The sequence below is a fragment of the Paramisgurnus dabryanus genome, chromosome 20 (assembly GCF_030506205.2).
Source record: "Paramisgurnus dabryanus chromosome 20, PD_genome_1.1, whole genome shotgun sequence".
In the NCBI taxonomy this organism is placed as follows: Eukaryota; Metazoa; Chordata; class Actinopteri; order Cypriniformes; family Cobitidae; genus Paramisgurnus; species Paramisgurnus dabryanus.
Genome location: NC_133356.1, coordinates 35970796 through 35995344, shown reverse-complemented (window position 1 = coordinate 35995344; position 24549 = coordinate 35970796). Strand labels below are relative to the sequence as shown.

The following is a 24549-nucleotide window of genomic DNA, read 5'->3' as shown; positions in this document are numbered from 1 at the left end:
TCCATTGTGTAGCCAGCTGCAAACGTTCTGGCAGGGCAGACAGGTTCCCCCGAACCCAAGCTTCTCGTCGAGAAGATGTTGTCAATTGCGTTGAAAGACCAGTTGATCAAATCCATGATTTTTAGTTTCCAGAGCAGTGCGGAGGGAGTCTCTCAAAGTTAAGACACAAGACTATACAACACGAGTGGAGCAAAGCAGGGAAGGTTACGTGGAAGAGAGGAGATAAAAAGGTGACCGCCTTCGCTGAGAGCCAAACGAGAAGAGGTGTAGTAATTAGTGTAAAAGAATCAGGTGCACACAGGTAAGCAGTTTGTTTGTGTTTGGCTTCGGGCATTTAAGTCAATGCGGCTCAAAAATAATTAGTTATGCTCCCCAGATAGGTTGTAGTGTTTTTTTTTTGGTGTATTCCTGAGTTGAGTGCAGGGCCGTGGTTGCAGGTCTGGACTGATTGTTCAGCCCTGTACCAGCGGTATTGGTTGCTTAAAGAGGCTTGACTTTTGGGAAAACAAAGATGAGTTAGGGTTGAGTTAGCTGGGGTTATGGGATGTTAGGGGGAGATTTTGGTTATGAGTCGGATTGTATCTTATCGTGTCTGATGTTTGTTAATGACATTGCGTCTTATTTACCGGTCACTGTGTTTTGTTGGGAGTTTGTGAAAAATGACTTTGCTAGAGGAGTTCATTAATTTCCCGTCAGAAGAGAATTTGTGTTCAAAGAAACATTTGTGGGGGATTGTAGGAATATTTTGTTGGAATCGATAAACATTTGCGATATGGGTTTCAAACAACATGAAAGTAAGTTTCTAACTACAGAATTTAACCAGAAGTTACAAAGAGCTGCAGGATATAAAACAGTAAACAAAAAAGGGATAAATGTCTACAGTAAATGAATGAAAGAAAGAGAGAGAGAGAGAGAGAGAGAGAGAGAGAGAGAGAGAGAGAGAGAGAGAGAGAGAGAGAGAGAGAGAGAGAGAGAGAGAGAGAAGGCAAACCTGTGAAGAATCTCGCCCACTTTATAAAAGCATCCCAGCGATAACAGGACCAGGATGGCCTTCGACTTCTGATTGACCTGAGGAGAACACAGATGCTCTGCCCAGCGCTTCAGCACATCTGAACTCTCTGCTGGGTTCAGACGTACCTGAGACAGAGATCAAGATAGTTTGATACATTACTGAGTACATTATTTTATGTAAAAAGATTGTCATCTGGAAAACATGTAAATAACTTCTGAAAGGCATTGCTTAATGAACAAAAAAAGTTAATAAATGTTGAAATAAAAAATAAAATAATTTTGGCTGATTATTCCATTCAAAAGTTTATATGGCTCTCAACTCTTTCCCTGCGATTGACGAGTTATCTCATAAATTAAGAGAAAACGCTTTCTGCTAGGTGGTGCTCTTACCCACCTTATAAAACACTATAGCATCTATGGATCCAAAAACAGTAAATAATCTGTGTATTAGTGATTTGCAATGCATCTCCATAACTGAGTCCGATGCAACACGCATCTCAGTGCATAACCTACGATGCGATAAATCAAAGATACATATGAAGCAGCTATCAATGCGATTCACCCCTATGTTGCCGTGCAGTCCAGCGCAATGAAACAAAAATATAATGCTATGCAATTCAATATGGTACACTCTTAAAACGGTACACTCCGCAAAAAGCGGAGATAATTACATTTTTGCGAAGGACTTTTGATAGAGATCAGATGCAGATGAATCTTTATAACATACACAGAGTTCTTTCTCTTTCAAGTGAGGCGCTGCTTCCGGGTTGTATAAATTGCGGAAATTATTGTCATTGGCAGGGAAGTGTTTTCTCTTAATTGACGAGTTGTCTCATCAATGGCAGGGGAAAAGTTTAAACAACACATAATGGGGCAGTTTCCCAGACAGGGTTTAGATTAATCCAGGACTAGGCCTTCGTTAAATTAGGAAATTTAAGTAGTTTTTACAAAAAGAATCTTACAGAAAACATTACTGCTGTTCATCTTAAGACAAAACAATGTTGAAATATTTGTTTATGAGTCTTTCAATTGTCCTCAGTGTGCAAAAAAAAAAGGATCTTGACATCATATAACACTGTATAATAATTAAAAAGCGTCAAATATGTAGATGCTAAAAAGCAAAAAATGTGCAGGACCTGGACGAATTTCTGAACAACAATGGGCAGTTTAATGGCTCAGAACAAATACTGGACTATCACAAAACATAAAAACTGTTGTTGATAGTCCACGTAACATCCCTCAGTATTAAGAATCAAGCAGTGGCGGCTGGTCAAGAGGGGGCGCCGCCCCCCAAAGTTGACCAGAGAAGAAAGCTATTTTAGCATGTTACACCAAAAAGTTAAATATATACTGCCAGTTAATAGAAAATATAATCAATTAGTTGTAATATTTCACTGTTAGTCATGTTATCATTTATTTAAAAAAAATAAAAATTAAAACAGAGTTAGTTGTGTGTGTCATGTTTGTGTGGTGTCTGAGGCGCACCCTAAACAAGTGTCTATGTAGGTTAGAAAAAGCGTAAAAACATATGAGAAAACTTTGCAGTAAAAAGTGAATAACATCACAAAAAAACCCAACAGTTTTACATCAGAATTAAAGCACACTTTCAGTTGTGTAGACGTAGTTACACTAATCGGTAAACAGACACAATGTGCCGTTGAACTTTTGTATAAAAGCAATTTCGCTCTCGGAGTCGTGTGATATTGCTCTATATTATCACGGTTGTGATTGCCTCTGGCAAAAATTTTCATATTTTTACACATTTGTTGCCATTTTAATCGCAATCGTATTTTGTGATTAGATCATATTTGTCTGTTCAGCACAAAGTTTGCGTGTTTTTTTGCCTCAGCTGTCTGTCAATGCGAGATCATACATTTATCTGCTTCATATGATGTTGTACATGTAAAATGATGCACAGCCTCTGCTTATCTGTTCTCTTCACAAAAAATAAACAAACATATTTTAACTTGCTACTATGCTTGTCTTGTAAGTTCATGATTAGAAATAAACATGTGAACAAAAACAATTATTATCAGTAAAACATGAAATGATGGAAAATAATTGATGGCAGAATTTTTGTGAAAACATCTAATGCAACCTCTGGTGTGTTTGTGTGTGTGTGCTTGCGTGTGTGTGCGTGTGTGTGTGTGTGTGTGCGTGTGTGCGTGTGTGTGTGTGTGCGTGTGAATGATTACATTGATTAGTTCATTACTGATATACTGTAAACCCATATTAAACACAAATACACAGATTCATAGTACATTTATTTCATGCTTTAAGAGTTGACTTCAACTGTAACATTTTTAGCGTTTTAGCTAAGCAGTATGATATTCATCACCTGATAAATGGCTTTTTACAGTCATACAGTTAAAGTTTGATTTTAAGTTTATTTGCGCCCCCACAAATAGTTTTAGTACCAGCCGCCACTGGAATCAAGTGTACATAAGGAAGGCATACAAACATTAAAATGGCCAGTGCTGGGCAAACTACTTGGACAATGTAGTTAGCTAAGCTACCAGTTACTTCACATTAAATGAAGCTTCACTACACTGAAGCTACCCCCCTGGGAAATGTAGCAAGCTAAGCTACATCAATAGTAGCTTGCTACATCCAAGCTACTTTTTTATTTTTAACCAGTTTTATTATGTAATTATTTATTCAGTTTCAATTTATCACTTTGGTAATTATAGGCTATACAAGCATAATGTAGGCCTAGGTACTTCACATTCTGGGGCTGTTTGCTGGACTTATCCTACTCCCAGAGTAAAATGCATGTTTGAACTGCCTTTATTCAAAAACACCTGGCCCTGACATATCTTAACACAAGGGTCTCCAACGTGGGTCCGCAGGCAGCAGGTAGCCTGCACAGAGTCTGTGAGGTGCCTGCCAAAGCACATTCTATTAATAATTTCAATTGTAATATTTATTACATGTTTTTATATTAGCTTGGCTTGGTGACATAACCCAATCAGAGGTAGAGTACAAGTCTTCACAGAATGCGAGTGGTAATGTTTTGTATGAATGAAGGCTGCACAACTCGAAAATACGGAACAAACGACGTCCTGTGTCGATTCAAATGACGGGCTTATTCTCAAATTCAGGACGACTTCAGAAATGTTTGGAAAATTGTAGCTTGTGTGGAAGCTACCTCACTACTTGGTCAAAAAATGAGCGTAGCTACTGAAAAGCTATTTGATTTAGAAAGCAGCTAAGCTACCGCCAAGCTACTGAAAAATGTAGTTAAACTACTAGCTTCGCTACTTGTAGTGAAGCTACTGCCCAGCACTGAAAATGGCTTATTTATGTAAAATTAAGTATAATTTAGTTTATATGTAATTATATGTAGAAAAATGTATTCCACCACACTTCCTGTCTGCCATATTGAATTATTTACAAAACATAATTTTTCGAACTCCTCATACAAAAGTTGTCAGATTTACCCAAAATTTGGTTTTAAGCATCTGAACACAGTCCTGACAAAAAGTTAATAAAAGCTTTTTTGGTTGATCAAATGGTTCTGGTATACAGCGAATTCTAAGGCCTATATATGCGACACTTATGAGAATTGGCACAAAACTTAGTATGTATCATCACTAGCACATCTTTTCTTCCTCATAAAAACTGGTGACAGACCCAGTGGTCAAAAGTTATACACAAGTTTATTTCTTTCTAAGTGCCTTTCCCTGTGTTTTTAAACTTGATTTTCAAAAGCTGATCATCTGACATGCCCCAAAGATTTCAATTTGGGCCACTGTTGGGCTTGACCCTGTAATTGCTGCTTGCAGCTCTGTAGTTACAATTACAGTCATGTGAACAAATTAGGACACACCATTACATTTTCTGTTCTTTATTAAGAAATATTTACATATCACTGGTTTTCATCTTGTTTTTATTTTTGTCTGTAAAAGAAAGTGATTAAATTGCAGGTAATGAGTTTTACTCATTAAACAAAAGATTGACAAAAATGTGAATTGTCACGAAGGAAAAAGTTAGGACATCCCAACAATTATTCCCACGTATATTGGCTAAAATCACACATAGGTGTATCATAACAGGTACACATGATTAGAACATTGATACGAGGAGGCTTGCCCTATTTAAATCTACTACATTTGGTTTGGTGTGCTCTTGGCTGTTGAAGTGAGAGTGGACACCATATTGAGATAAAAAGAGCTATCCGAGGCCTTCAGACAGAAGATTATAGAAGCTTATGAGTCTGGAAAGGGATTTAAAAAGATCTCCAAAGACTTTGAAATCAGTTATTCCACTGTCCGTAAAATAGTCTACAAGTGGAGGACATTCAAAGCAACTGTCAACGTGCCCAGGTCTGGCCGTCCAAGCAAGTTCACCCCGAGAGCAGACAGCAAGATGCTAAAAGAGGTCACCAAAAACCCTAAAATTTCATCACAGGACCTACAGCAGGCTCTTACTATTGTTGATGTGAAATTGCATGCCTCTACAATTTAGAAAGAGACTACACAAGTTTAACTTTCATTGTAGGTGTGCAAGGAGGAAACCCTGCTCTATAAGAAAAAACATAAAGGCCAGACTGAAGCATGCAAGAGAGAATGTAGACAAAGACCATGACTTCTGGAATAATGTTCTTTGGACAGATGAGTCTAAAACTGAATTATTTGGACACCACAACAGAGGACATGTTTGACATAAACCAAATACAGCATTCCAGGAAAAGAACCTCATACCAACTGAAAAACATGGAGGTGGAAGTGTCCTGGTTTTTTTTTTTTTTGTTGCAGCAGGACCTGGCCTGCTCACCATCATGAATTCTACTGTGTATCAGGGGTTGCTTGAGGAACATGTTAGAGCATTTGTAAAAAATAAAATTAAGCTGAAGCGTAACTGGATCCTGCAACAGGACAATGACCCAAAACATACCAGTAAAATCCACCAAGAACTGGCTTAAAACAAAAGGGAGAGTACCGGTTGCATAAAACTTTAAGACTAGTCTTAAAAGTTAGTCATGATTTTTTTTCTTCAAGACGGATCATAACTGTTTTAAGTATGTTACATAGAAAGGTAGATTGGTCTAATTTAAATCCAAATAATAAGACTGATTAGCCCTAACTAATTGCTAGTTAGTAAGAATCATTCTTAAGACGGAGTCTTAAGGGGTTTTCACACTGCGCTTAACCCTGGGTTATCTTCATTCTAAACCCCGCTTTTAACCCTGGGTTAAGGAGCGTTTCACACCTGTAATTTGAAAGCGGTGTTAGCACCGCTTTTTACCCAGGGTTATGAAACCCTGCTCCGGAGCAGGGTTAGCACCGCATTTGTGGTGTTAACCCCGCATTGCGGTGCCAAACGCATGCAGTGTGAAACGAAGCAGGGTTAGAATGTTATGACCCTAATTAAACACAGCTGAAGTAGCTAATCAAGGTGTTCAGGGTTGCTTGATAATTACAGACAGGTGTGTTGGAGCTGGGTTGGAGACTCCTGACCAGGGTTTAGGAATGCACAGTGTGAAACGTCAAATTATGAATACCCAGGGTTACCTCTTAACCCCTGGTTAAGTTTGAACAGTGTGAAACATGAAAAAAATATCCCAGGATTCCGTTAACCCTGGTTTTAGAATAACCCAGGGTTAACAATTTCAGGTGTGAAAAGCCTATTAATGTCACGGCTATGTTTATGCAACTGGCCACGGCCGAGCCAAAGCCCAGATCTGAATCTCATTGAGATGCTGTGGGCTGACTTGAAACAGGCTGTACATGCAAGAAACCCATCAAATATCTCACAGCTAAAAAATGGCATTGAGGAGTGGAGCAAACTTTCCTCAGACCAATGTCAGAGACTGGTAGATGGCTACAAGTAGCGTCTCACTGAAGTAATTTCTGCCAAAGGGGGTAACACTCGCTATTAGAGGGCAGGGTGTCCTAACTTTTTCCTCTGTGACAATTCACATTTTTGTTAATCTTTTGTTAAATAAGTAAAACTATGTCAGTTTTTCTGGTTTACCTGCAACTAAATCACTTTCTTTTCCAGACAAAAAATAAAAACAAGATGAAATCCAGTGATATGTAAATATTTCTTAATAAAGAACAGAAAATGTAATGGGGTGTCCTATTTTTTTTCACATGACTGTATATGAGATTAGATTTTATATATCCAGTGAATTCACTGCAAATATACAGTGAATATTTAGCATATCATACAGCCTTAGGTTGAAGCCTTCTGTGTGAGGTACCTTTGCCAGCCAAGCAGCGCGGTTCCACTCTCCATATGTCTGCAGATAACGACAAGCATCTGCAGCTTTGTCAATCAGGCACAGCAACTGCACACCCTCTAAGAGACAGATGCACAGACAATCAGTGGGGAACCAAAAATATGAAAAGCATCTCGTCAAAAACATTTGTCTAGAACAGACTGGATGTGGGGTGTCAGCTGCTGGCACTATTACAAGCCGTTTTTCTGTCTCCGTTGTCTACCTAACCTGTACAGTTAATATTTTAAAAAGTATGTCATTAACCTCCGTCTCTCATTGGCTATTGTAAAATTACATACGTAATAACTTGATTTTAAATCCTAAATATCAAACATGTTTAGTCAAGCGTGCATATGAACAGAAGTGTGCTTAAAGTTTGCGTATGAACGCAAAGTGTGGAATTTATCAAATTGCACTTATACGTAGAAATGTGTGTAAATATAACCTCGGAGCACGCTTTTCTTGTCATCCCTAAGTGAAACAAACAGTATTTGTTATTAGGATTTAACCTCATCCACCAGTAACTCAATTTCTGTGTTGGTAAAGCTCCTCTTTTTCGCTCTCTTTGCCATTATTGCGTTGAGGGAAAAAGAACAACCATGTGACTTATAAAGGGAGGTGTTGTCACCATATATGGTTTATTGGAGGCGTTTCGGAATGCAAATGACCATGAACGTGCATGAGCATGGTGCTAAAAACACATGGGATTTATCATCAAGTATTACTTACTGATGTTCGTACGAACCACATATACACGTTTGATAAATACCAATTTTTTTTTGTACACACGCACATACAGTACTACATTTCATTTGTAGGGCAAAATATAGAACATTTCTACGCACTGTTGAATAAGGGCCCGTGGACTAGACCTGTTTGAGTCGTGACTCACTCGGATCTTTCACCCGGATCTTTAAATTAACTCATGAGTCACGAGTCTCTTTTGTTGGCTTTTGTTGTGGATTTGCTTTTGAGGAGACTTCACTCGCTCTATAGATCCACTGAATCAGCTGGAGTCGGTTAGTGGATCTGTAGAGCGAGTGAAGTCTCATGAGTCCCATGGTCTGCTAGTCTGCAATGTTTCCGCCTCGGAGAATCTCGCGTCGCGTGGATCAGCCGGTTACAAGTGGGTCTGTACTGAGTTTCCTTGGCGATTTACCAATACTGACTCAAGTGACTCACACAACCCGGATCACTTTAGTGAGTGACTCACAATAACCCGGATCCTGAAAAGGAATCGAGTTTGCCAGGCCTACCGTGTACCTTATTTTCTCATGGATTCTATGGAGAGGAAAAATTAGGTAAATTTGGGCCCAAAATCCTAGTGTGAGCACAGCTTAACTGAAATTACCATGGTTACCAAATAGATCAATTTTGAAGTTAGTATCTTTTGTAGTGTATGTTCATTGCTCTATTAACTAATGTATAAAAAATGCAATTAAATCAGTTATGAGCATAAATACAAACTGTTTGCATGACAACAAAGTGTTTAAAGAGTAACTAAACCCTAAACCAACTTTTTTAAGTTAATGGGGCTTTACTAGTGCTGTTCATTGATTTGAGTAACTTTTTTGACATTTTGACATTTTTGGCGCCCATGTTAACAAGTTACAGCATGTACACCGCACGCGTGAGCAGCGCGTACTCGCGTGGCAGGACTGTCGCTGAAGCAGCAGTGCTACGATCGTTTCGGATCTATTTTTGCTGCGCTACTCACGCTCAATTAAAGTCACAGTGCATTGTTTATGCTTTAAATAGTCGTGGATTGACGCGAAAAAGTGAAATTTTACAATAAAATCATGAATGTGAGGCCAAGTGTGTTTCTTGAACCCCATTCACACAGACCTTTGGTCCCAGAAAATTTCCCGTAAAATTGCCAGACAAGCGTCAGTGTGAACACAAACCCATCCCGTTAATCTTCTGGGATCGTTGCCGGAAAGAGGACCTAGTCAGATATACGGAAAACCCTATGTGTGAACAAGAAGCCTAAAGAATGCCGTAATGGGCGTGTCGTAGTAGACAAGTTATGGTTCAGCTCCTTACAACGAGAGATAACATGCATATAAACATTCACCACGAGAAATGTTGCAAACTAGATTGAAGCAGTTATCAGGAAAATATCAATGAGACGCTTAAACAATGACGCACGTGCCGTAGTGAGGACACGCGTGTCATGGCAACATGAAGTTGGTTCAACTCTTTAAAATGAGGGATTTACAACATTCACGACGAGAAATGTCAGCAAACTGGACTGAAGCAGATATCAGGTAAGTTAATAGCTCGTTACTTACTGCGTTGAAACGGATCATTCAGCATTATAAAAGAATATCGCGTCACATGCTCATTTGAGCTATTATAAACGAAAAATACCCGCGCGTCATCCCAACAAGATATATTGTTCAGCCAGTTTTAAATGCATATAAACAATCACAATGAGAAATGTCTGAAAACTGTATTAAAGCAGAGATCAGGGAGCATGTCAAATATCCACTCAGAAGCTGAGATCATTCACCAGCATAGAACTGTGCGTTCACGCGCTCCTTCATAGTCTTATCATAAACAAAAAATGCACGCGAGTGGTTTCTGGAGAGAGAAATAATAAATAATTTGCAAACTTCAGAGGCTGCGTAGAAGAGAAGGCGGGACTTTCAACAGGTCACATGTCTTTCCGGGACCATCAGATGCCGGGTAATCATGTCAGTGTGAATGAACAAAAAATCAAGTGGTCCCGTAAAATTCCAGGATGTGTGTCCCGTGTATTTTACGGAATGTCTGTGTGAAAAGGGCTAAACAGTCATGACTTTGAGCAATTTTTAAAGAAAAGCAAAAGCAAAGCTGTCATTCACTCTCTGCCCAGCACTGCCTCATCTATCTTAATAATCTTCAGAGAAATAGATACATCTGTAAATCTAAATCTTATGCTTAAACTGTTGAAGGGAATCCTGGATTAAACAAATCACAGTTTTATAAATTACACTGACCAACAAAAAGCGTCTTGAAGAGGTTTTGCTCATAAAGGCATGTTAAATAAAGTAATGTGAACTTGAGATTTTTATACTGTTATTAAACTGCACTGTATGCGGTACAAACGCAGCCGGTGTGAAGGCACAATGGCCACGCGCAGCAAACGCTCTCCTGACGCGCTGCTCACACTACGTACACACGCTGCTCACGCTTGCGGAGTAAAACCGGCGTAAAGTGTTTCAATGCTACAATATATGGTGTTAAAACATCTGAGTGCTGCCCTCTTCAGGTTGAACAGTGGCTACTGCAGTTGAATTTTCCTGTTGGATGTTACGGTACTGCATGATGTAAGCGGTACAAACCTAAGTAAGCAGGTTCAAGCTCACCACACTCTTGTTATGATCTCACCACACCCTTGGTAAGAGCTTGGTTCATCCCCTCTATCTCCGTTGAGGTCTGCCAACTTTTTTGCATTTTTCAAATGTTGCCAGTGGGTGGAGTCAGTTACTCTTTAACATTTGATTAACATTTCAAGTGATTTAGAAACTACCTTTGCCAAAATATTTTTAGTTTTACATAGGGAGGTGGGGTAAAGCCATTTTTTTATCAAAGCTTCTCAGTGATTTTAGTCCCATCCGAATGCTCCATGTCGGTAATCATTACAGACAATGTCAGTAAAGATTACGGCAACTTTTACCTTCTGTAAAAAAGGTCCAGAGAAATTACCTCAGGTAATACTAATCCAGTGTGAATAGACCAGCTGTTTCCATGTACATTTTGCACATTTTTTTTCAAATACTGACGTTCTCCCGACACTGAAATTAAACAGAGTGTTTCTTCTCTGGTCCAATTTCAAGTTTTTCTCATTAGCGCCGTGTTGCGTGTTTGCACATGTGATGATGAGGGAGTTGACACGGTGCGTAATCGAGTTACCCCTCGCACTTCTGAATGTTTTACTGATATTTCTAATCCTGTGCGAATTGACCATAAATATTACAGACGTCCTGTGGTAAAATTACATTACTCCACCTACCCCCGTAAAACTAAGGCCGTCCGAATAGGGCTTAAGATGTGCTCCAAATGTCAAGCAGTAATAAAATGCATACTATTTTAAGGACTACAAAGACCTTTCACATTTACTTTCTTGTTCTTGCTAGACATTTATATATTATCCCCACTTTAAATTCAGGGTTATTCAAATAAATATAAAATGCAGTAATTACTAATTTAACTTTCAGTAATGAGAAATTAATGACAATTATCACTGATTGGTCTGAGAATATTAGCATTATTTCATTGTATGGAAACCAACAGTGTCATTATTCTAAAAAATATCTTCCGTGTTCCATGAAAAAAAGAATGTGGCTAACATGTGAAAAATGTTCGTTCAATGTAGCACTACCTGCCAGTTTGCCGTTGGCAATCATGTTGGTGGCCACAAGTTTAATGGTGCTCTGAGAGGGGCCAGAGGAAGTGATGGTGGTTACCAGACAGGCTTTAAGTGAGTCACAGTAGTAGCTGGGGTTATCGGCACTTGTCTCCAGAAGCAATTGCACGGCGCGGTCTGTCTGCGGAAACAACAATTTTAACAAATCTTAACAAAACTTCAGCTATTAATTCTGATTGGATTTAGATTGTATGGTTAGGTGCTTGATTTTATACACCTGTGGCAAAGGGTCTGGTTAATTATTGAGTCGGGTGGTTCTGAAATTTTATTCCTGCACCAACTCAACCACGAAGTGAAGGGCCACCAGATCAGAGAGGAGTAAGAGTCTTAAAGTCACCAAAGCTCTGCTGTTTCCATAGCTCAAGTCTGTCATTAATATTGGCACCAAAACTGTGCCAGGGGTTTCATTGAATGAGTTTTCATGGCTGAGCAGATGCATGCAAGTCTAACATCCACAAATACAGTGCCAAGCATATGATGGAAAGATAAAAGGCGGTTTAACATAACACAAGGATGAGTAAGTAATGAATACATTTTAATTTTTGGCAAACAAACAATTATAGTAAGATATTGGGCAACAACCAGACATTTGCTGAAGGGTATGTTTAGGTAAAATCAATAAATATTGTATATTTATTATTCAGACAATATATTAGGTTCTAACACACAAAAGGTTGTTTTGTGGTTTATGAGGACTTTACACAAACAAAATATTTAGTTTGCTGACAATACAGTGGTAGGAAAAAGTATGTGAACCCTTTGAAATGACCTTTCTTCTACATTAATTTATCATAAAAAGTCAAATACAATGTGCTTAAGCAAACAACATGTAAACAATTATAATCTTTTATGTCTTATTGAACACCCTATCCCATTAAACAGTCACAGAGCTGTGGAAAGTAGGCTTACACTTAGGCACTTCTGTTGAGTTCGTCAGTTGTCCTCAGTGTGAAATGATGCATTTTAACATCATATAGTCATCGGGAAGGGTTAAAATATGCAGTAAATGCTAGAAAAGCAAAAAATGGGCTATCCACTACAGAAGCGTGGAAGGAGGAAATGGCCCAAATGCATGGAATACAGAGTCAAATACTCTCCCATTAGATGACTGCAGAACACAGTGTAAATAACGACATGTTTTTCTTATTTACTGTCTATATATCATCAAATGTCAAAGTATGGAAACACAGACATTACGCTTTCATAATTTTTACTCTCAATTTCCCTGTTATCAGTCCTAGTTACTATTATGTTACTATTGTGTTCATAACAAAACAAGCATGAAGAATTTTACATTTTCTGGCGTACATTTTATCTCAGGTGAAAGATACCACTAATTAATTCTGTGATTTTGGCAAGGTGTTAAATTCAATTCAATTTTATTTATATAACGCTTTTAACAATTGTTCATCACACCAAAGCAGCTTCAAGCAATAGAAACAAAGAAAACAGAGAAGAGAACAACAAATCATGGCAGTATTGAAATACATTATAGGATGGCGTATTTGAAACTACATAGAGTCATTTCTTATTAAGTAAGTAATGTAATAAATAGTAGGCTACTTAATTTCAGGATATTACCAATATGGAGTACATGGAGGTATTCATTAGAACAGTGTAGCACATACTGTAATACTCCAGCTATATACTAGTATTAGCGTGCTCATAAAGAAATTTGTAGGTTAAGATACTATCACATCAAAGGACAACATGAGTAGGGCTGTGCAAAAAATCGCCTGCAATTCTCATGCGTGTCTCATCAGTAAAGCCGGTTCCGTGATTAGAACTAAATTGCCATCAGCTGCTTTCAGGTGGAGCGGCATTTACTACACAGAGCCGTAGTTCACCGAGAAGCTAGGCAAAACCGTGTTCATAATCGAGGAAAATCGATTCCGATAATCTATGCAATTTTGCCTTATACGTCAAAAGCCTCCAGAGCTTTATTGATAAACACCAAATATTATCTGATTGTCAATATGGGTTCAGGGAGAATAGATGTACTCCACATGCATTAATTGATTTACTGGAAGAAATTACAGATGGTATTGAAATAAATAAATTTGTTTTAGGAATCTTTATAGATCTCCAAAAGGCCTCTGATACCATTGATCATCAGATTTTAATAAAAAAGTTGGAGGACTATAGCATAAAGGGGAATAGCAAAAAAATGGTTGGAGAGCTATCTAACCGAGAGGAGACAGATTGTTGAGATTTTTAAATTTAAATCAGGGTTCTTGGATATAACGTGTGGAGTACCGCAAGGGTCAATACTGGGGCCTACACTATTTCTAATTTATGTTAATGAAATATGTAAATTATCAACGAAATGAAATGTATTCTTTTTGCTAATGATACTAATATTATATGTACTGATGACAACTTGGAACAACTTTTGGCCTTGGTAACTGTGGAATTGGTAAAGTTAAAAACCTGGTTTAATACTAACATACTGTAATTGAATTTGAATAAGACAAAAACTATGCTGTTTAGTAATTTTACATGTAATATACCTGTTAAAATGGTTATTGATGACACTCTAATAGAAAAGGTTCAACAAAATACATTTTTGGGTGTATGAAAAGATCTCTTGGAAACCCCACATAAGTTACTTGTGCACAAAAGTGGCTGAAAGTGTTGGAATGATGAAAAGAACTGTAATAATTTTTTGAAGTTAAGGAGAGGGGACTTTTCATTCCTCCCGCTGGGTTTTGTAAATGCACATTTACCTTTTCTTTTTTATCGTAGGCTATGTGTAAACTAGAAGCATGTCTTTGATAGTTGAGGATTCCATTCGTTTTCCTTCTGAAGCTTTGCTTTTGAAATTGGAGATAGGAGGGTAAAGGATAGTACTGTGTGTTAACTGTGTGCTCTCAACTTGTATTATGTTTTTGTTTTGTTTTTGTTTTGCTTATTTGATTGATTGATTCTACACAGACACCTGTGAGTGTTAATGTGGGTGTGTACTAAATGTGATTGGAGTGTTAATAAAATCACCTTGAGTGAGCGCACTGCTGCTGTGCGTTTGAAGTCAGTCACATCGTTGCGTCTACTCTGTTAACAGGTTATGGGCCCAGAGTAAGTCAAGATACACCGCGTTTTTTGTTTTATAGTGTGCTGAAGTAGCACCATGAGTAACGCGAGAAGATCGTCAGAACATAACGGTCGCTGGTCGCGGCTTTTGTTCGATGGGGACGAGAAAAATTATGAACTCTGGGAGACAAAGTTTTTGGGTCACCTCCGGCTGCAAGGACTGAAAAGGATTATCACTTCGGAGCCCGAGGGTGTTGAGACACTGGCTATTTTAATCCTATTAGACCGCGAGTGTTGGCACCAACAAATTCCTTTATGAAGAGACTTCTGACAATGGACAATGTTTGTCAGTCACATGATTCATAGAGACTTCAGTTAGTTCCTGGAAGCTCATAGTGAGCCATTGAAATACATTGAGTTAGAGGCAAGGGGCCGTGATTTTTCTTAATTAACTCTTTCACCGCCATTGATGAGATATCTACTAAATCATGAAAAACGCTGGCGCTGGCTGGCAACTTTTTAAAAAAACGCTGGCGGTGAAAGAGTTAATAGTCAAGAAATGCATTGATTTACAATATCTATAAACACACTAATATGTCTAAGTAGTATCTTTATAAAATTCTATCAACAATGTTTTTTGACATATAAAATCCACTAATATATGATCAGTTAGTATGTTCAGCTGCTGGTTTGTGCCCAGTTTTACACTGCCTAATACAACTTGAAAGCTTTAAAATGCATCACACTGTGTATTACGTAAGCTTATGGGCCGGTTTCCCAAACAGGGATTAGACTAGTTCTAGACTAAAATAAATGTAAGAGCTGTCCAAACTGAAAACAACTTGAATTGGCATATCTTAAAATACATCAAAATGCACACAAGTAATGTTTTTTTTTGTAAGGCATGTTTGTTAAAACAGTTATATTTCATAATTGTTATATTATATAACAGTTATATTTCATAACTGTTAAAACAGTTATATTTTTATAATTAAACTAAGGCCTAGTACTGGTTTAAGCTAATCCCTGTCCGGGAAACCACCCCATAATGTTTATGCATGTTTATAATGTGCAACCAGGGGCGGAGTGGCAATCGGGAGAGTCGGGACTTTTTCCGGTGGGCCGGTAGTGTTTTAAGGCCGCGAAGGCCGGTCTGATAATAGCCGTGCTTTCAGTCTTTAGTCGTGCACTCCAGCCACACTAAAAACTACTTATCATATATTTAATATGCTTCAGCGCTCAAAATGTATCTGGCCGCACCGGTCTCTCTATCAAGCCCGTCTCCCCTGGAGTTCTATCAGCCAATCAAAAAAAAAGAAACAAAAGAGGCTTCACAATAGCCAATCAGAAAATAGGACTGTTGTATCTGGGTAATATTTAATGCAACAACCAATAAAAAAGCATAGCCTCGCACACCCATCGAGGAATGGAGCTCCGAGCATCACTTTGAGCAGCACAGAGTAGCCTAAGTCTGATCTCCTGTTTTAATGTTACAACAAATGCACAACTTTGACACAAACAATGACAACTTGACTGCTGTTAGAGAATGTTTCCCAGATAATCAGCATCAGTTTTTCACGAGTATATGTAACTTAGCCAACAGTTTACAGCCTGTTCACTGACAACACCTGCTCAGAACATGTAAGTTGCGTTATATTTTCGTTATCACACGATGACTGACATTTTGTCACATAAAACATCTCTCTCCAAACAGGCTTAATAATTTTATAAGCAACTGCTTTGCAACCATAGTAAGCTTAATCTTACCTAAAACTAGGGAACTGTTGACTTTAAGATCTTTTAAATAATAGTTATTACACTTGGTATTTCATGTTGTTGTGCAGTCATTTTATTGTAATTTTAGATTTCAGCATTTGCTTATTTTTTTTTTGACCATGGAGGGCTGGTGGTCTATGAAATTTCCCGGTAGATTTTTGGGTCCCACTCCGCCCCTGTGTGCAACTGACTGTGTGCCGTGTATATATCTTGTGCCTATTTGATTTATAAATATACAAAGAACAAAATATTACTTTCAATTATTATTAATCCCTAAAAGCATTAATATATGCATTTTATTAATACAAGTTAATAAATTAATTTATTGCTTTTAACGTTAATTGAATACAGAATCACAGAGCCAAAAACACTCCATCCATACGTTTTATGTATAAATATGCACTATATACCGCCATCATGTTTATTTGCCTCTCTAATTACACAATAATGGATTAATGTGCATTAAGAAAACAAAATTTTCCATTTAAAGGCTGTTCGTGGTTTGTTAAGGCCTCTAATTCTACCGCTATTCATTTAACCGTAACTCCTGAAGCATTTGCCCCATTAAAAAAGTTTGAATCGTTCCTAAAAGAAGACAATTGCGCTTTTTGGAAAGCTACCGTGTATTACGGTACTTTCTTGCTTTCCGTCCGCCAGTCGCTGCTGTTTGTGGAGAGCTGAAGGGGAAGCGCGTTAAGTTCGAGTGCATTGCAGCAGAGAGCAATATTAAAGTCTAAAATATAAACTGTGTAACATTAAAGTTGACAAGCTGTTGGTGGCTCGTGACTCGACGGCCTGACTGTTTAAGTTGATTTTCAATAAAGCAGTGTTGATTTTTTTTTCGCTTCTGGGTCCTCTATGTTTCAGAGCCTCGCAAATGCTTAGATAAACCACGGGCTAGTTGGTTAAATTACGTTACCCCGAAAGATTTTGCTTATACAAAACTAAATTTAAGGATTGTTTCTCGCCAAACCCACAGTATACAGTCAGATCACAACACCTTAAATATAGCTTATGGCACGATTTGCGTGGATTATGACAAAGTGCGGAACGTTTCTTTTTCAAGACCCACCATCACACTGATTAAGTTAATTCTTCAGCATTTTAAATTACTATTTTATTTTCTGCGGACAACGCTTTTCGGGAATGAACGGAGGTAAGAAATTTAACACTTGGGTAAATTAAATTTAAGACCTAGGATAAAAATCTGGCTGTTTTTAAGACTTTTTAAGGCCTTAAATTTAACATTCTGAATTTTAGACTTAAGACTTTTTAAAGGGATAGTTCGGCCAAAAATGATATTAAACCCATGATTTACTCACCCCCAAGCTGTCCGAGTTGCATATGTCCATCGTTTTTCAGACAAACACATTTTTGGATATTTTAGAAAATGTTTTAGATCTTTCAGTTGTGAAGTTGTTGTTTAAAGGTGAAGTTACGGGGTCCACAACCTTCAAGTCCAAAAAATGTGCATCCATCCTTCACAAAATAAATCCAAACGGCTCCAGGATGATAAACAAAGGTCTTCTTAGGGTAATCCGCGGGGTGTTGTTGTAGAAATATCCATATTTAAAACTTTATTAACGAAAATAACTACCTTCCGGTAGCGCCGCCATCTTAGACTCCTCTGTATTCAGGAGAGAGTATTAGCGTAGTGTATGCACTTTTCTTAGTGACGTATGACAAATTCGGAATCGGGGGCACAGAGCAGCAGCAGAGCCGGCTCCGTAGGCTGCGTAAGCTCTCATCCTGAATGCGGACCCGACTAAGATGGCGGCGCTACCGGTTTATAAAGTTTTAAATATGGATATTTCTACAACAACACCGCGCGGATTACCCTCAGAAGACCTTTGTTTATCATCCTGGAGCCGTTTGGATTTATTTTGTGAAGGATGGACGCACTTTTTTTGGACTTAAAGGTCGTGTACCCCGTAACTTCACATTTAATCAACTGAAAGATCTAAAACATTTTCTAAAATATCCGAAAATGTGTTTGTCTGAAAAACGATGGACATATGCAACTCGGACAGCTTGGGGGTGAGTAAATCATGGGTTTAATATAATTTTTGGCCGAACTATCCCTTTAAGACCCTGCAGGAATTCTGTATAAGTTTCAATTTTCAAAATAAGCCCAATATAACATTATACTCATCAAAACTGACAATGATTGAAATTATATATATTTTGTTCTGTTAGTATTTTAAAGTTAATAATAAGTCAAGTGCTGTTTTGTGCACTTATATCAGAATCATTGTCAATAATAAAGTTTATTGTTAACTTGTTAAACACACCTGCCTATATATCATATCTTTGTCATCACATTTGTGAGTGATAATTGCAAAAAAAGTATTTATATATAGTAAATTCTGTTAATGTATTATATTTACAGTAGCCTACTGTAGTATAATATACTGTTGTATATGTGTACTGTACTATAATATACACATAAAGAATATCAGCCGATATATCGTTATATGTCTTTTTTACTCCCAAATATCTGTATCGGCACAAAAAAAAAAATGCATATCGGTCGGGCTCTAGAGGAGAGTATTACTTTTTGCCAGAGGAACATACCCTTTTTTTTAAAAATATCGTTTGCCAATCCATGCTATGTTTAATTTGCTGGAAAAAAGAGGAGGAGAAGTCACGAGGAGAAGTCAAATCAGGTGTTTCAAAACTTCTTTTACCCTTTATCTTTCGTCCTCCGGTTCTTCTTAGTGTACTTTTACTTTGCATTTTCATTGCGATGTCCTGCCGAGGTCTCTTATTTGCGACCCTGTACTAATTTTCACTGCTCTTAGGAGATTGCAATGGTCATTATGGAAATTTGCTTTGTGCCTTTTTTTTTTTTTTGCACACTTGTAGTAAATCACACGCAAATTTTTCACTCCGTCATTTTGAAATTGAGCTCTCACATCCTTTTTAGTTAATCTAGCCCTAAATTCTCAACTAAAATCTCAATTTAAATTAGTGATGTTCTAGCATCATATGTAGTATGTTCGAGCATCATATGTAGTTTTTTGTGACGGAAGTCTGGATGAAAAATAAACAGAACTTTTTACCTTTGTGGGGATCACAAGTCGAATCCAGTGTGTTTCAGATGTGTGAATCATCCAATGACCATTTTCCCACAAATGCGTATAATATAGACATATAGTCTATTGTTTACATCAGATTTTACATGAACGTCTGGAAATAGAATATAATATACAATCTAAGGACTATTTACATCGTAACATGTAAGGGTATATGAGATTACACTCCGGTAATTTACTTTCCGTTAAACACATGAACCCGCCTCCAAAGTTTGTATTTAAAATAGGGCGGTAGTATATTAGGTAATCCAAACAGTGCCGTCGAAAACGTGACGTCCTTTAGAGATGTTACCAATCGCTCGCTCGTTCCTCCATCAGCCAATGACTTCATGGAAAATATTGATGGACAAAACATGTAGCCAACTATATAAAGAATTCAACGATCTCTGTGTGACTTTGTGTGTGTGTGTTTGACTTCATGCTGCGCTGCAAGAACTGAGAGACAGATGACGTCAAAATACCGGTACTTTGGCGCCGCATAAAGTCAGTGACGCGACTGACTATTATCTGTTCCGCCCCAGCTTCTTTTATTTTTCTTTTGTTTTGTGCGCCCGAGCTTCGTTTACAGTCTGGGGAGACAAACGCTGTAAATAAAAAAAATTAAAAAACTTAGCAAACATGTCTAAGGAACAGCCACGTCACTACAGTCACGTGACTTCACGTGGTTCACAACAGAGCCGGAAAAGAAGACAATGCTGAATAAAGTCGTAATTCTTGCTATTTTTGGACCAAAATGTATTTTTAATGCTTCAACACATTCTAACTGACCCACTGATGTCACATGGACTACTTTGATGATGTTTTTATTACCTTTCTCGACATGGAAACCGTACATAGACTTTGTACACTTTTAAATGCACAAAAACTGCTATCTCAAACATGGAGAGGGTTCTTCGTGATCTCAACTAACAGATTCTGCAATAAAATGAAAATCACAAATTTTGAAAAAAAAACCCTTTGTTTCTCATTATCTCGAAACTTGTGCTGCCGACTTGTGTCACTGGTTTCCATGACGGGTCACATATAGAGAAACAAAATGTGTTGAGACATTCACTATAAATACAAAAGACATCATACGGGAAAAAAATATGTTAGCAACTTTAAAAACAATGCAAATGTTTGTTTGCGTCATTTGAAAATGCAATAGCAGCGGGAATGAATATCATTATTTGAACATTAATTATAGTTAATAAACTTTTTGTCTTTAGAAACTATTCAGGTTCATTGAAAATAGTCAGATCGTTCTTGAGGTGGACATCGTTATTGCGTTTTGAATCATGCAGCGCATTTACTCACAACGGCTAATAATATTAATGATAAGATTAAAATGACATTTAAAGCAGTGCTTTTTACAATGCTTTCCTCACAAAAATCAATCAATGACTGGACAAAAGAAAGACATTTTTGTTAAAAGTTAATGAGATCAAAGCAAAATCTAAATCTTTTCACGTACCCCCTGGAAACTCTTCACGTACCCCCGGTTGGAAATCACTAGTCTAAACAATGGCACAAGTGACGTTTTTTCGGGTGCTTCCCAGGTGTTTGACACGGCTGGAAATTTGCGGTTGGTTCCTAAATTTAATGAACGAGACCCAGACACTTTTTTACATTGTTTGAACGAGCGGAAGCTAGAGGATGGCCTAGTAAGGAACATACATTACTTATACAATGCATACTCATTGGCAGGGCTCAAGAAGCTTATGCAGCTCTTTCACAATTTGATTGTGAAGATTATGATACCGCATACTTGATACAGCAACTTGATGTTTCTCGCCAGAAACTTTTCGATGATGTGATGTCGTCAGATGACATTAGACATGTTACTCATGGTTACTTTTTGCAGGATTGAGTGTTGGTGAGAAAATGGGTTCCACATGGAAATGATTTTGGTGGTGATCCTATTATACAAATAGTAGTACCTGAAAAATATCACTTTCTGGTGTTGAAAATTACTCATGACAAACTTGCAGGTCATTTGGGGGTTAAAAAACCTATGAAATAATCCTTCATCATTTTTTCTGGCCAAAATGGAAGAAGGATGTGTCAGACATGTCATACTTGTCAATTGACAGGCAAGCCAAATCAAAAAGTAAAGCCTTCTCCGTTGTTTCCCATTCCTGTGGTTAGTCAACCATTTGAGCATTTAGTTGTTGATTGTGTGGGCCCATTGCAGAGGTCAAAATCAAGTAGTACGTATTAATTGACTGTTGTGTGTGCGTCGACTCGCTACCCTTCTGCTTATCATCTTCGTACCATTACTGCTGAGTCTATTTATTTCTTTTTTCCGAATTCTAAAGATTTTGCAAAGTGATCATGGTTCTAACTTTACCTCTCACCTATTTTATCAGGTTTTGAAGTTGTTGCACATTAGGCACAATAAAGCTAGTGCTTATCACCTTCAAAGTCAGGGGGTGTTGGAACGGTTCCATCAGTCATTCATTTATTAAAACCATATTATTGCCGTTCTTGTCCAGATTCCAATTTTGAGACTAAGGTAAAAACAGCCTTAGTAGTTGAAAGAACTTCACCTGTTTTTTTTGGAGAAAATAGATGAGGGGGTTTCTTTTCCAGAGGATACAGTACTGCTGGGACGACAAAAAAACTCTGAGACTCTTAAAATTTGCATATCATGTTGGCCCATTTGCCAGAATGTTAATGTGCTGATTTGGTTGCTCTTATTGACCACCATTGTCTCTTTGTTTGGGGATGTACCTTCCCGTATGCACTGGTTGGAGCATGATAATTGATGTTGAGAATGCTGTGCCCATTCGTCAACATTTTTATCAGGTGTCTCCAAATAAACTTGCGCATCTCAAAAGTGAGTTTCAGTATATGCTGGATAATAATATTGCACGGCCATCTTTTTCTAGTTGGGCCTCTCATTGCTTGCTTGAAAATAAACCTGATAGAACTTATCGTTTTTGCACAGATTATCGGAAGATAAACAGTGTGACTAAACGAGACTCCTTTATGCTTCCTCATATTGGGTTGAATGGGTGGGGTCAGCCAGGTTTGTAAGCAAATTCGATCTGCTAAAAGGTTATTGGCAGGTCCCCTTGTCCCAGAGATCTCAAGAAATGTCTGCCTTTATTACATCTGAAGGACTATTTTCCTATAACGTCATGAGTTTTGGCCTTATAAACGTGCCTGCAACCTTTCAACACTTGATGAATATGGTTGTTTCTGGGTTGCAGGAAGTTGCAGTTAACTAGGATGACATGGTAGTGTTCAGTGACACTTGGGAGAAGCACTTGGTTTGCATAGCAGATCTGTTGTCACGTTTTCAAAAAGCTAACCTCACAGTAAACCTGGCTAAGTGTGAGTTTGCTAAAGCCACTGTGACTTAATTGGGCAAGGTTGTTGGACAGGGCTGTGTGCGTCCAGTTCGAGCAAAGGTCGAAGCTATTGACCGTTTCCCTACTCCTGCTACTAAGGAGGAGTTGGTGCGATTTTTGGGTTTAGTAGGCTACTATCGAGGATTTTGTAGAAATGTTTCTACTGTGGTATCCCTGCTTACTGATTTGTTAAAAGCTAAAGTAGCTTATGTCTGCACTGTAACAAATTGCTGTAGTTTCTACAGCTAAATTTTACAGGAAATTCCTGTTTTAACATTTTACAGATTTTTACTGTAGTTCACAATGCATTATGGGTAAAACAAAGTATTACAGCTGTTAACAGTATATTTTCATTTAAACTGTAATTGAATTTACAGGCAGGAGGTGTTGCCACTGTATATCTAGTGTTTTTACAGTAATTCATTGTGAAATGGCATCATGGGATTGCGTGGGTGTATTTATGTTTGAAATGGACAGGAACACTGAAGAGTCATCATTCAGAATTGTTGGTAAGTTCACGTAAATCATTAAAATATAGTAAAATATTAAACTAAAATACGCTATTACAGTATGGTCATTTAAATAAATATTGATATCTGGTATAAGCGACCGCTATTTCAAAAATAACAGATGTTAATTAATTTGTATTTCACAACAGTGTGTCATTAAGACATGTAGCAAAATATAAAAGTCAATTGTTTACATTATTTTAAATGTTACATTTGGTAGTCATGTGTCATTAACTTTAAGATGTTTGTTTCAGGCAGGAGCGAGGCAGCAAAAAGCGCGTTAGATCTCGTAACGGCTGGACTGCAAGGTGGTGAATCTTAAACGAACTTAAAGGTAAAAAACATTTAAAAACATTGTACATGCTGTGCATTTTATCATGGATGCGTGCTAAGGTGTTTTTAATTGAACACGACATTGAAGTGCTTGTAAAAGAAAATTATTATAAATAAATGCGCACGTTATTTGCTGCCAGTTTAGAAAATAAGATATTTGGATGGTGCGAATTTCTAGTTTATTTTGCCAACGTATAAGTAACTTCTTACTAAGGGCACGTTAAGGTGTTTAACATACAATACTCGCGTTATATCTGAGTTTAATGTGCAGCAGTTTGGTGCCTGTGAAGTGTGATTGCCTGATATTTCGACCAGAAACATTTCATAACTGTAACGTTAGGATATTGTAAGATGTAATTACATTTCTGTTTTAGTTCAATTTTCTTGTGTAGTAGTGTGTAATGGTGCTTGCTTAGTATGTTATTTTTGTATGTTACGCCTTGTTAAACGTTGTTAAGTTCGAATCCATGCGTCGCTGCAGCCGAATGACGTCAAAGCACCGCGAGAGCGAGACGAATTTACACTTACACGTATTATTTCTCGAATTGTTCTCGCGGTACTTTGACGTCATCTTGCTGTCGGTCTTGCAGCGCCGCATGAAGTCGATCAAGCCTAATGTGTGTTTCAGCACGAGACAGCAAAGAGCGTCGCGCCATATCGAGTGAACTTCAGGTTGGTGAGACTAACAAAAAGCACCAACAAAAACATCATATATGGCATTTTAACTTATTTTTTAAGTTTTGTTAAAGTATTTTTAGAGGATTGCTGTTAAACGAACGTGATATTTAGACGGAATTGCTTGTGAAAGAAAACGATCTTGGGTACA

The 24549-nt window shown here is 37.7% G+C and overlaps 1 protein-coding gene across 1 annotated transcript in view; it reads right to left on the bottom strand.

The window, feature by feature from the left end:
- Positions 1–24549, bottom strand: part of wdr11 (WD repeat domain 11) — a 347647-nt gene that overhangs the window by 18302 nt on the left and 304796 nt on the right. The window contains exons 25-27 of the mRNA XM_073812844.1: positions 11601–11766; positions 7217–7314; positions 992–1137 (exon numbers count right to left, since the gene is read on the bottom strand). Of these exons, the coding sequence (XP_073668945.1) occupies positions 992–1137; positions 7217–7314; positions 11601–11766 (410 nt within the window). The remainder of the gene's footprint in view (positions 1–991; positions 1138–7216; positions 7315–11600; positions 11767–24549) is intronic.